Below are 14,515 nucleotides of genomic sequence, written 5' to 3'. Positions count from 1 at the left end.
TGGGTCACATTTTGGGACTTCGCAGGCATTTGATCTAAGACACCACCACTGGCAATACACAAGAACAAGTCCCTGCTACCCTTTCCTCCAGGAAGACCCCAGGACTTCAAGTTAGAAATCAGTCAATATGCGATGCACCAGTGCTGAACATTTTGGTTAGCATGGAGATCCAATCAGACGCTCCACTCTGACAGCAGCTCAGAACTCAAACAAATCCATCATACCTGCTGGGAACAAGGTTGAAGAGTGAGCTGGCGGAGCATCTCTGTTCTTGGAACACAGGAACTGTGAAGCGTTTCTGCCTGTACCTTCACTCTGCACACCGTCTTCACTCTACACAGAACAAGACAGCTGATGAGAACCAGAGGCCAACCATATGGATGAGTGGTCTGGCCTCAAATGGAACTGGATTGGCCCTTGGGAAGCCTCTGCTCTCTTACCTGTGAAGCTGCAAAATAACCAATGCATTTTTATAAGCCTCTGCTAACCAAGGAGAACAGAACTCAAAACAGCTGGAAGGAATGAGATAAGACATCAAAACCAGTCTTTGGTCTTAAAACCACTGGAGATTTCCTGGGAAATTATCCTCCGAAACTCCCTTTTATGGGAAGACAAGGGGAGCAGAAATCAAATGTTTTGCCTATAAGGAAAAGAGTATGTCGAGGCTGTATATTGTCACCTTGATTATTTAACTTATATGAAGAGTACATGAGTAGAAATGTTGGGTTGGATGAAGCACAAGCAGGAATCAAGATTGCTGGGAGAAATATCAATAACCTCATTTATGCAGATGACACCACCCTTATGGTAGAAAGCGAAGAAGAACTAAAGAGCCTCTTGAGGAAACTGAAAAGAGGAGAGTGAAAAAGTTGCCTTAAAACTCAACATTCAGAAAACTAAGATCATGGCATCTGGTCCCATCACTTCATGGCAAATAGATGGGGAGACAGTGGAAACAGTGGCTGACTTTATTTTTGGCGGGACCAAAACCACTGCAGATGGTGACTGCAGCCATGAAATTAAAAGACGCTTACTCCTTGGAAGGAAAGTTATGACCAACCTAGATAGCATATTCAAAAGCAGAGACATTACTTTGCCAACAAAGGTCCATCTATTCAAGGCTATGGTTTTTCCTGTGGTCACATATGAATGTGAGAGTTGGACTATAAAGAAAGGTGAACGCTGAAGAATTGATGCTTTTGAACTGTGATGTTGGAGAAGACTCTTGAGAGTCCCTTGGACTGCAAGGAAATCCAACCAGTCTATCCTAAAGGAAATCAGTCCTGAATATTCATTGGAAGGACTGATAGTAAAGCTGAAACTCCAATACTTTGGCCACCTGATGTGAAGAAGTGACTCATTGGGAAAGACCCTGATGCTGAGAAAGATTGAAGGAGAGAGGAGAAGGGGACGACAGAGGATGAGATGGTTGGATGGCATGACAGACTCAATGGACATGAGTTTGGGTAAACTCCAGGAGTTGGTGATGGACAGGGAGGCCTGGCGTGCTGCAGTCCATGGGGTCGCAAAGAGCTGGACACAGCTGAGCAACTGAACTGAAGGGAGAGATCTCTCAGCACTTCAGGTCATGGGTTCTAGACCTTAAGGTTCAGAGAAACCTACCGGTAAAGTACCAGGGAAAAAACACCACACAGGGAGGCCACGAGCAGGATACTCTACATGCATAGTGAAAATTCCTGGACAAAATCAGCTTAAATACTTTGTTTTTAATGCTCTGAAAGAGGGCTGGGGAAGAAGAGGTGGGTAAAGAAAACAAAGTGACTAGATTAAAATTTCTTTCATGTAATTAGATAGGCAAAATATAGCTAAAAATAATAATACGTCTAAGCGTAAGTCTTGAGGAATATAGCTCTCTTTCTTAAACAAGAAGTAACTTTTAATTAGGCTAATTTCCTCTTTTGGTTTCAAATAGTCCTGATACTGGTCTTAAGATGCTGATTGTCTACACCCTTCATGTATCTTATGATAATTTTAACTTTTTAAAGCATCAAGCAGGATATATATACACAATATGATATACATATTATATATATATAATAAATGTCATGTCAAGCTTTCCTATCATTTATCAACTTATTAAACTTTTTTTTTTAATGGTACTATTGGCACCAGAACACTGAAAAAGCACTGAGATGATGTTGCTGAATCAGGAACTTCTGGTTTCTCATCCACTGTAACTCCTCTGAAGGTAGTTAGCAAGATTATTCTTTTAATCTCTGGCCATGTTTTTCCACTCTATCTTTAATGTAGATTTATGGATGTTCATAATGTCAGCTTAAATATTTTGCTTTTAATGCTTTGAAAGAGGGATGGGGAAGAAGAGCTGGGTAAAGAAAACAAAGTAACTAGATTAAAATTTCCTTCATGTAATGAGATAGGCAAAATATAGCTGCCACTGCTGCTAAGCCGCTTCAGTCGTGTCCGACTCTGTGCAACCCCATAGACCGCAGCCCACCAGGCTCCCCTGTCCCTGGGATTCTCCAGGCAAGAACACTGGAGTGGGTTGCCATTTCCTTCTCCAATGCATGAAAGGGAAAAGTGAAAGTGAAGTCGCTCAGTCGTGTCCGACTCTAGCGACCCCATGGACTGCAGCCTACCAGGCCCCTCCGTCTAGGGGATTTTCCAGGCAAGAGTACTGGAGTGGGGTGCCATTGCCTTCTCCGAAAATATAGCTAAAAATAATAATATGTATAAGTGTAAGTCTTGAGGAATATAGCTCTCTTTATTAAATAAGAAGTAACTTTTAATTAGGCTAATCTTCCTCCTTTGGCTTCAAATAGTCCTGATACTGGTCTTAAGATGCTAATTATCTATACCCTTCATGTATCTTATGATCATAATTTTAACTTTTTAAAGCATCAAGCAGGATATATACACAATATGATATATATATTATATATATAATAATGTCATGTCAAGCTTTCCTATCATTTATCAACTTATTAATTTTTTAAAAAATGGTACTATTGGCACCAGAACACTGAAAAAACATTGAGACGATGTTGCTGAATCAGGAACTTCTGGCTTCTCATCCATTATAACCCCTCTGAAGGTAGTTAGCAAGATTATTCTTTTAATTTCTGGCCATGCTTTTCCACTCTTTAATGTAGATTTATGGATGTTCATAATGTCCTTGCTTAACAACTGGCATAGGAAGCGAATTCTGTTCATTCATCTCAAATATCCTGTTCACTCCCCATCAGTCAGGGCCCAGGCCATGTCCCAGCCCCTCCCGCTGTCCTTCTCTCCAGACCACAGAAGTGCATAGCCACGCAACTTCCTCCTGAATTCCTGCAACACTCTCTTTGGTATCACTGAAAATTTGAAACTTAGCATCTGACATTGTTATATATATATATATACACACACACATATATATATGGAGAAGGCGATGGCACCCCACTCCAGTACTCTTGCCTGGAAAATTCTTTGGATGGAGGAGCCTGGTAGGCTGCAGTCCATGGGGTCGCGAAGAGTCGGACACGACTGAACAACTTCACTTTCACTCTTCACTTTCATGCTTTGGGGAAGGAAATGGCAACCCACTCCAGTGTTCTTGCCTGGAGAATCCCAGGGACAGGGGAGGCTGGTGGGCTGCAGTCTATGGGGTCGCACAGAGTCGGACATGACTGAAATGACTTAGCAGCAGCAGCAGCAGACATATATATATATATATATACACACACACACACACAATGCAGTCTGTAAGATATATGTAAAATATAATATATAAAAATTATATAGAGTCCCTTGAAATAAAGAATTCCATTGGTTTCAGATGACCTGGTGTATTTTCTCTTGTCCACTATTATGATATTCATCTGAAATTCAATTATTATTATAACTGCAAGAAATAGAGGACTAGGATCTTGCCTCTGGGAGCTCCCATGTCAGTACTTTTATCCACCTTCCCTGGTCTCATGTCCCTTGAGCTCTCCTCTCTCTTTCATCTCCAACTTTTTATTCTTTTTTTATAGTTTTTTTCTAAAATATTTTCTCTTTACCTTTTTTCTGAAGTATGTTTCCTCACTTCCATTCTTTACTGTTTAATCTTTTTCAGAAGACCAAGTACACACTCACGTCCTCTGTCTGTGTTTAGGTGCTGTTTGACTGGGCTGTCTCTGTGTTTGACTCACATTTCCATATTCCACAATATTACCACATGCCAGGAGAGGCAACCATTTTCCTGTCTGCTTCTCATTTTGACCCACGCCACACTAAAATGAAGCAAAGGGAAGGGTCACAGACAGACCACTGAATGCTTTAAGATGCTGGCATTTTAGAATTACATTTCACATTTTCCAAAGAGGAGCCCGTGCATCAGAGCTCTGGCCAGTCATTTGGCTCCTTCTGCGGGACACAAAGAGCCACAGGCTGGGAAAATCAGATCTGATTTAATGAATCTGATTTAATCCAAGGCAGCCACCACATACCTAGAACCACTCTGAATAAACCGTTTCCTGCTGTCGAAATAACTATACTACCCAAAGCAATCTATTGATTCAATGCAATTTGTATCAAATTACCAATGGTGTTTCTCAAAGAACTAGAACAAAACATTTTACAGTGTGTATGGAAATACAAAACACCCTGAAGAGCCAAAACAATCTTGAGAAAGAAGAGCAGGAGCTGACAGGATCAGGCTCCCTGACTTCAGAGTATACTACAAGCTATAGTAATCAAAGGAAGCAGGACTATACAATGGAGAAAAGACCGCCTCCTCAATAAGCAGTGCTGAGAAAACTGGACAGCTACATGTATAAGAATGAAATCAGAACACTCCCTAACACCATCCACAAAAACAAACTCAAAATGGATTAAAGACCAAAATGTAAGGATAGACATTATAAAACTCTTAAATGAGAACATAGCCAGAACACTCTCTGCCACAAATTATAGCAATATCTTTTTTGACCCACTTCTTAAGAGTAATGAAAATAAAAACAAAAATAAGCACATGGGACCTCATTAAATTTACAAGCTTTTGTACAGCACAGGATATCATAAACAAGACAGAAGACAACCCGCAGAATGGGGGACAATATTTGCAAATGACGCAACTGACAGGAGATTAATCTCCAAAATATTCAAGCTTTCCAGGAGTCATGTACACATGTGCGAGTTGGACCATAAAGAAGGCTGAGCACTGAAGAACTGATGCTTTCAAACTGTGGTGCTGGAGAAGACTCTTGAGAGTCCCTTGGACAGCAAGGAGAACAAACCAGTCAATCTTAAAAGAAATCAACCCTGAATATTCATTGGAAAGACTGATGCTGAAGCTCCAATACTTTAGCCACTTGATGCGAAGAATCAACTTATTGTAAAAGACCCTGATGCTGCGAAAGACTGAGGGCCGGAGAGAAGCGGGTGACAGAAGATGAGATGATTAGATGGCAAGTTTGATTCAATGGACGTGAGTTTAAGCAAACTCTGGGAGATGGTGAAGGACAGGGAAGCAAGGCGTGTTGCAGTCCATGGGGTTACAAAGAATTGGACACGACTGAGCAACAAAACAATAACATGCAGAGGTTCACAAAGAAATGTGACTGTAAGGGGTGACTACAACTGGGGGTTGGTATCAGTCGGTTCAGTTCAGTAGCTCAGCCGTGTCTGACTCTTTGCGACCCCATGGACTGCAGCACGCCAGGCTTCCCTGTCCATCACCAACTCCCGGAACTTATTCAAACTCATGTCCATCAAGTCAGTGATGCCATCTAACCATCTCATCTCTGTCATCCCCTTTTCCTCCCCCCTCCAATCTTTCCCAGCATCAGGGTCTTTTCCAGTTAGTCAGTTCTTCAAATCAGATGGCCAAAGTATTGGAGTTTCAGCTTCAGCATCAGTCCTGTCAATGAATATTCAGGACTGATTTCCTTTAGGATTGATTTGTTGGATCTCTTTGCAGTCCAAGGAACTCTCAAGAGTCTTCTCCAACACCGCAGTTCAAAACATCAATACTTCGGTGCTCAGCTTTCTTTTCAGTCCAACTCTCACATACATACATGACCACTGGAAAACCATAGCTTTGACCAGACAGACCTTTGTCGGCAAAGTAATGTCTCTGCTTTCTAATATGCTGTCAAGGTTGGTCATAAATTTTCTTCCAAGGAGCAAGCATCTTTTAATTTTGTGGCTGCAGTCACCATCTGCAGAGATTTTGGAACCCAAAAAGATAAAGTCTCTTACTGTTTCCATTGTTTCTCCATCTATTTTCAGTGAAGTGATGGGACTGGATGCTATCTTAGTTTACTGAATGTTGAGTTTTAAGCCAACTTTTTCACTCTTCTCTTTCACTTTCATCAAGATGTTCTTTTAGGTTTTCTTCACTTTCTGCCATAAGGGTGGTGTCATATGCTTATCTAAGATTATTGATATTTCCCCAGCAATCTTGATTCCAGCTTGTGCTTCATCCAGCCCAGCATTTAGCATGATGTACTCTGCATATAAGTTAAATAAGCAGGGTGACAATAAACAGCCTTGACATACTCCTTTCCTGATTTGGAACTAGTCTGTTGTTCCATGTCCAGTTATTGTTTCTTGACCTGCATACAGATTTCTTAGATGCAGGTCAGGTGATCTGGTATTCCCATGTCTTTCAGAATTTTCCAGAGTTTGTTGTGATCCACACAGTCAAATGCTTTGGTGTAGTCAATAAAGCAGAAGTAGATGTTTTTCTGGAACTCTCTTGCTTTTTTGATGATCCACTGAACGTTGGCAATTTGATCTCTAGTTCCTCTGCGTTTTCTAAATCCAGCTTGAACATCTGGAAGTTCAAGGTTCACATACTGTTGAAACCTGGCCTGGAGAATTTTGAGCATTACTTTGCTAGCGCGTGAGATGAGTGCAATTGTGAGGTAGTTCGAACATGCTTTGGCATTGCCTTTCTTTGGGACTGGAATGAAAATGGACCTTTTTTCAGTCCTGTGGCCACTGCTGAGTTTTCCAAATTTGCTGACATATTGAGTGCAGCACTTTCACAGCATCATCTTTCAGGATTTGAAATAGCTCAACTGGAATTCCATCACCTCCACTAGCTTTGTTTGTAGTGATGCTTCCTAAGGCCATGACTTCACATTCCAGGATGTCCGGCTCTAGATGAGTGATCACACCTTTGTGGTTATCTGGGTCATGAAGATCTTTTTTGTACAGTTCTTCTGTGCATTTTTGCCACCTCTTCTTAATACCTTCTGCTTCTGTTAGGTCCATACCATTTCTGTCCTTTATTGCACCGATCTTTGCATGAAATGTTTCTTTGGTATCTCTAATTTTCTTGAAGAAATCTCTAGTCTTTCCTATTCTATTGTTTTCCTCTATTTCTTTGCACTGATCACTGAGGAATACTTTCCTATCTCTCCTTGCTATTCTTTGGAACTTGGTATTGAGGAGGGTGTATCTTTCCTTTTTTCCTTTGCCTTTAGCTTCTCTTCTTTTCTCAGCTATTTGTAAGCCCTCCTCAGACAACCGTTTTGCCTTTTTGCATTTCTTTCTTTTGGGGATGGTCTTGACTGCCTCCTGTACAATGTCATGAATCTCTGTCCATAGTTCTTCAGGCACTCTGTTGGATCTAATCCCTTAAATCTATTTGTCACTTCTACTGTATAATCATAAGGGATTTGACTTAGGTCATACCTGAATGGCTGCAAAGAATGTAATCAATCTGATTTCAGTATTGACCATCCGATGATGTCCATGTGTAGAGTCTTGTCTTGTGTAGGTGGAAGAGGGTGTTTGCTATGACCAGTGCGCTCCGTTGGCAAAACTCTGTTAGCCTTTGCCCTGCTTCATTTTGGACTCTCAGGCCAAATTTGCTTATTACTCCAGGTATCTTGTGACTTCCTATTTTTTCATTCCAGTCCCCTACAATGAAAAGGACATCTCTTTTGGGTGTTAGCTCCAGAAGGTCTTGTAGGTCTTTATAGAACGTTCAACGTCAGCTTCTTCAGCTTAATGGAAGTACTGGGAGTTGATATACTACTTCATAAATGATAGGGAGTAGGAGAAAAAGGCATCTTCTGAGTAACAGGTGACTTGAGTGAGGCACTTATGGAAGAACAAACAATATTTAGGAAGGATAAATGGTACCTTAGGAGGATACATGGGAGTTAGGGGAGTTTTGTGATAATGTCTGTTTGTCTGGTGCTTTCTCCAAAAAAAAAAAGTCTTCCAAGGCTTTTTCCACAAAGCAAAGCAAAAATAGATAGATTGCTAGATAGGTAAAGATAAGGTGACAAGTCTTAGGCAAATCTTATTTATCCAGAGGAACTTTCTCTAATTTTAACACTGTCTCCAAAAGTAAATCAAAAGTCAACTAAAACTGACTCAAATGCATTCCTTTCTATAGCTGAGTAACACACAGCTCCTTTCTCCATTCACCTGTTGTGGGCATCTAGGGCACTTCCGTGTCCTGGCTACTGTAAGTGGTGCTGCAGTGAACACTGGGGTACATGTGTCTTTTTGGAATTTGCTGTATGATGCAGGGAACCCAAAGTTGGTGCTTTGTGACAACCTAGAGGGGTGGAATGGGGAGGGAGGTGGGAGGGAGGTTCAAGAGGGAGGGGCCATACGCATACCTATGCCAATTCAGGTCAATGTCTGGCAGGAACCATCACAATATTGTAAAGTAATTATCCTCTAATTACAAATAAAAATTATAAAAAGTTAGTTCATTTAAAAGGCAAAAACTCAGGCAAATCTTATTTCTCCATGAGGAAACGCCTATGAATCTGTGTTTAAAGTTATATATAGTAAGTTTTATGCCGCTATTAACAACTGTAATACATCAAAACATTGACGGATGCCATACAGCAGTATCTAAATCTTTAGGTCTATATATAGTGATAAAAACTGGAAAATACAAAAAAGCTATCAATCAACACCACTAAATATTAAAGACAAGTCTGGCTCTTTGGGTGCTGTTTAAACAGCTGGTATTAGGGCTCAGCGTGAGTTTGTAAAGGGCGTCCCTGGTGGCACAAATGGTAAAGAATCCACCTGCAATGCACGTGACCTGAGTTTGATCCCAGGGTCTGGAAGATCCCCTGGAGAAGGGAATGGCTCTCCACTCCAATATTCTTGCCTGGAGAATTCCATGGACAGAGGAACCTGGTGGGCTACAGTCCATGGGGTCGCACAGAGTCAGACACAATTGAGTGACTAACACTATCACTTAGAATATGGAAAATTCAACAGTGCTAATGTTTAAATCTGCTAAAAAGTAAGTTAGATGCAGAGAAACATCACTTAAAATGCTATATAAATTTTCATCATACACACATAATACAAAAATATTTTCCTTTAATAAATATTTTCTCATCATGTTTAATGGGAAACAACGAAATGGCATGGAAATGGTCCAGTAGAGAAACTTTTACTATTTATCTTTCTGAACCATGTATTTTTCCTTCCAAATCTGTATATCTTGTTCTTCTGTTTACAAAAGTAGGTCATCGCACACATTTGACCCATCTGTAGATCCTCGAGAAGACACTCTAAAGGCATCAGATGCAAACTGAGCATCAACTGAAAGAAAAGGAAAGAATTATATTCTTTACCTAAAAACTTGGGTTAATTAAGATTAGTAAACAAACAAACAAACAAAAAAACCTGAGACCTTTCCTAGTATTCTGAAAAATGAAATATATCTATAGACGACACAACGCAAAATACTAATCAAGACTACAATTTTCTAATCTGCTTATGGTCACAGGTGGGGCTGAGTATCAGAGCTCCTGGTTTTCTCATTCTTCATTCATGTACTCATGCAATTGAGTGAACTGATGAATACTCATGTATTCATGCAAAGGTTCTGTGACAAGCACTGGAATTACAACATGAAGGTGACCCAGTCCACCCTGAAAAATGATATGCCCTAAACTGGAAAAACAGACAATCAGGCAATTTCCATACAGAGTCACAAATACTAAGATATAAAAGATGGCACAAGGAACACTCAGGAGGGGAAGCCAGCTTTGTGTCAATACTGCCAGCTTTTTGGTGGAGGTGATATGTATGTAGCTACCTGAAGGACAGGAAAAAGTACAAGAGACAGAGGGGAGAAGCACGTACAGAGACCGGAGGTGAGCAAGCGAATCTGTGGGATCCTACACAGTCTGGCTGGTTAGATGCAGAGCTAAGCGGCAGAGTAAGCTGGTAAAGAGATAAGGCCAACTACTTTGGCAGGACCCAAATTGATGTGGGTGTTTGGAGCGTTTCCTGAGGGTAAAAGATAAACTGGTGACGCATCTAGTGACAGAGAAATTTTAAAGTCACCCCCCAAGTGACAGCTACACAAGCGTGACTGCTCGAGTCTGGGCTTCCTAGCCTTAACCACCACCAGACACCTGAGGCGCTGATGAGCGCCACGTTTGCTGAGAATAGTGTCAGGGTGTAGGAAGACAGCTCCACAGGGATGGAGGAAGTAGAAGAAGGATACAGCTAGAAATAAAAAGAAACACACAGACCTTCAGAGACTGTTTCTCAAGCTATGGTACATGATGAATAAATGAAGAAGGATATTTTTCACTATGACTGCTCATGCTTTCACATTTTTCATTAGCTATGTATATAAAACAATATTTAACACAGCATCTGTTATCCAAACAATGGAAAGAGACGCCATTTATTGTTTACAGTGTATTTCAGAAATCAATGTGTAAATTTAATTCATACATTTTGGCAACATACCTTCTCTTAGTGCTCTAGCTATACTCCTGTCCAACTCCCGCCGCATCTGAAATAAGTCAAATATTTATCTTTAAGATAAACAAGTTATATGTTTATAACTTATTAAATGTGACTTTTAAATAATACTTTTAGAGACTAGACCTAACCTGAAGACTACCTCAGTAGAAAAAAAATCACACAAATAAAAGAAAATTCTACTTATTCTGCTTATAGATAACACAGAACATATATATGGAATGCTATTTAGATTAATCTGATAAAAAGTACAGTAAGTATCAGTCTATCAAGTACACATAATTTCAGAGAATTAGGGAATGACCCATAATCCTTGGAATGACCCACAAGATTACTATCTTCTCCCCTAAAAGATCCTGGCCTAAATATGTACTTCAGAGACTTTATTTTGTTTTCTAGGTGAGGATCCTGTTCAAATGGAGGAAGTAGTTTGAGTCGAATGTTAATAAGGAGAACACATCTGTGATTTTCTTTAAACTTTTCCATTTAACAAAAACAAAGAAAGGTGAGAAAATTATATACAAGAAAACAATGTGCCAGCAAGATTTAATTCTGAAGACGTTTAGCGAGAAGGATTCTCTCATCAGTGGTAGTTTCCGAACTACGTCCCATAGAAGGGGAAGGTCCCCCAGGGGTCGCTGCAGGGTTGAGGAACAGAGAAGTCACAGATGCAGGGGCTCTGCCCACTCTTTAGCTAAACGGTTCTATACTTGTCTCCACTTTATATAACACGGTTCCACACAGAAGTTTTTTTTAGAAGAAAGGTTTTCTTTTTTTTTTAATATATTTTATTTTATTTTTAACTTTACAATATTGTATTGGTTTTGCCATATATCAACATGCATCCGCCACAGGTATACACGTGTTCCCTATCCTGAACCCTCCTCCTTCCCCCCTCCACGTACCATCCCTCTGGGTCGTCCCAGTGCACCAGCCCCAAGCATCCAGTATCGTGCATCAAACCTGGACTGGCGACTCGTTTCCTATATGATATTATTCATGTTTCAATGCCATTCTCCCAAATCATCTTTGCAGAAAAAACTTTTGTAAGGTATGAGACTCATTGATTTACTCAAAGTTCCTAACTCTACAAAAGAAGTAACAAAGCCAATGGCATTCTTACTGAGTCCTGGGCCAGCTACTTTCTCAGGTTAAGAAAAAACACATAGATTTTTAATTATAACATAGACAAAATGAATATATAAATCCTTCCTATATAATTAAACAATGCTTGTGGCATGACATGACTCTCTAACTAAATTATGTGCTTTAAATGCATAAATAAGAATAAATCAATATCAAACTCCTATTTGTAGCAGTTGATGTAGTTAATTTAGAAAGGATAAATATTTTTTAAAAACAGGACAGAGAACTTGAAGGAAAAAATCTTTGTTTGAATCAAGCAGGCCAAAACTGAAGAGATTCGTCCTTAAAAGGATGCTCATTTCCTCCAGATAAAACCTGGTTAACTAAAATCAGTCAACAATGAATTATCCACATTTTGGGTTATTTAGAACAAAATTTAAAACACACAACAGATCTCTCTTTACTGTCTGCTGCTGCTGCTGCTGCTAAGTCGCTTCAGTCATGTCCAACTCTATGTGACTCCAGAGACGGCAGCCCACCAGGCTCCCCCGTCCCTGGGATTCTCCAGGCAAGAACACCGGAGTGGGTTGCCATTTCCTTCTCCAATGCATGAAAGTGAAAAGTGAAAGTGAAGTTGCTCAGTCATGTCCGACTCTTCGCAACCCCATGGACTGCAGCCTACCAGGCTCCTCTGTCCATGGGATTTTCCAGGCAAGAGTACTGGAGTGGGGTGCCATTGCCTTCTCCATCTTTACTGTCTAGCATACTTCTATCCAAGCTGTCATCATTAGTTAGTTTATACAAAAAGCATGAGTGTAATCTCAATTATAATCTAAATCTGGTCAGAAATTACAGCTGAACTTCATTCCTCAGCCTGAAGTTTCAAGGGGAGGACTTATACTCCTACCCTCCATATGAGAAGAGAGGAGATTTATCTAACGGGTGAGTTTGGGACAAGGAACTAAGAAGCGCTTGCTTGGTTCCAAATCTCTTCTTTGAAAAGATGTCGGTGCCCACAGTACTGTGAACTTGGGTGTGCAGTAGGCTGCCTATGTCTGGGATGGGGGTCAAGCATTTGCTTCCTCCCCTTAGGCCTGCGTGGGGAAGTATCCGACTTGGGATGAAGTTTTCAGAGGCCCGCTGTGACTGCACAGCTTAAGCACGTCCTCCAATTTCACGGCTCTCAAGTACTAAGACCCAACATAGCCGCAGTGCTGTCGAAGAAACTTTAGGTTGCTCCTCTATGATGGCAAGAAGCCAAATGAGAAAACAGGATGAGATTGCATTTAACAAGGGCTACTTTTCTCTGCATCACCCACATCACGAAAACACCATCAAAACGACAAACCCATGTGCACTGACTGAAATGGATATTTTAACCACAATGATTACACAATGAAAACTGGCTGCAATTTAAAGACTCCCCATCATTGCTGTCTTAGATACCATCCATCCAGATGATGTCAAGATAGAGATAAAGTGAGCTTCATTTATAATTTTTAAATGTTTGCATTAACTACAAATTTAGAATCATTCTACAACTGCTCAGCACGATAGTTTTTAGAAATTTAAATCAAAATTCTGTAAGTAAAATAGCAATTAAAGACGTACTCTTGTACAAGAAAATAACAAAAGATGTTAACCTAAAACCAGAAATTAATCTTTTGATTTAGTATTACAAGTTTGTTTAATTCATAAAAAGGATTTATCTAGGATTCTTTCAAATAAAAAAACATCCATATGTGGTTAGTGTTTAGATGCCAGTGATTCACTTATGTTTGCTGCTGCTAAGTCGCTTCAGTCGTGTCCGACTCTGTGCGACCCCAGAGACGGCAGCCCACCAGGCTCCCCCGTCCCTGGGATTCTCCAGGCAAGAACACTGGTGAGGGTCGCCATTTCCTTCTCCAATGCATGAAAGTGAAAAGTGAAAGTGAAGTTGCTCAGTCATGTCCGACTCTTCACGACTCCATGGACTGCAGCCTACCAGGCTCCTCTGTCCATGGGATTTTCCAGGCAAGAGTACTGGAGTGGGGTGCCATTGCCTTTTCACTTATGCTTAGGGGTAGATAAACTGCGGTGGGTGCAGCAAAGCTCGGAAATGATTATGAACCACTGCCAAAGTGAAATCAATTAGAAAGTCAAACATCTTAAAGTATACTTTCAGTTACTAGGCAATAAGATTTCATTTCTAAAGTAGAATTTCAATGCAGCTTTTCAAGAAATTTAAAAAGTATCTCTTAAAAATGAGAGATCTAGGACAAAAAAAAATCATTAAATGTCTCCTTGATTAGCACAGTTAATGACTTTTTTACTTAGTGTGCATAAGTCAAATAAACAACTCAGAAGTTCATCAAATTAAAAACAAGGATCATTCATACCAGAAATCTGAAACCCAGTGGAAAAAAGATAAAAGAACTAACCTTGGTCAAGTAAGTCTCCATGCTGTTATTCGAAGGGTGTGGAATTGAGGTAGAAAACCCTACATTTGCTCTTGGAGTAAGATTTCCATTGAGCACTAAAGGATTATTGAAATTTCCAACACAAGGGGGCTCCAGGACTGGCCTCGTGGTAACAGTTTTGAATAAAGATCTGTTCTGCTGCTTCTCCACCTCAAGTTTGGTGCTGACCACTGCCAGCCTCTGATGAGTCCTGGGGAAGATGGAAAACACCAATTTCATTCATGTTTCCCTAAATTGTCTGCATTTTTTAA

The 14,515-nt window shown here is 40.3% G+C and overlaps 1 protein-coding gene across 2 annotated transcripts in view; it reads right to left on the bottom strand.

Annotated features, from left to right (window-relative positions):
- Positions 1–209: 209 nt before the first annotated feature.
- Positions 210–14,515, bottom strand: part of LOC102411496 (ankyrin repeat domain-containing protein 26) — a 78,860-nt gene continuing 64,554 nt past the window's right edge. Inside the window, exons 26-28 of one of the 2 annotated variants that reach the window (XM_045162719.1) lie at positions 14,226–14,454; positions 10,705–10,750; positions 210–333 (exon numbers count right to left, since the gene is read on the bottom strand). In XM_045162719.1, the coding sequence (XP_045018654.1) occupies positions 329–333; positions 10,705–10,750; positions 14,226–14,454 (280 nt within the window). In that variant the 3' untranslated portion in view covers positions 210–328. Of the gene's footprint in view, positions 334–9,298; positions 9,541–10,704; positions 10,751–14,225; positions 14,455–14,515 lie in introns of those variants that run through there. The other variant, XM_045162718.1, reaches the window with a different exon arrangement.

This window comes from Bubalus bubalis, chromosome 14, assembly GCF_019923935.1.
Source record: "Bubalus bubalis isolate 160015118507 breed Murrah chromosome 14, NDDB_SH_1, whole genome shotgun sequence".
Taxonomy (NCBI): domain Eukaryota; kingdom Metazoa; phylum Chordata; class Mammalia; order Artiodactyla; family Bovidae; genus Bubalus; species Bubalus bubalis.
This window is presented reverse-complemented; position numbering and strand designations above follow the sequence as displayed.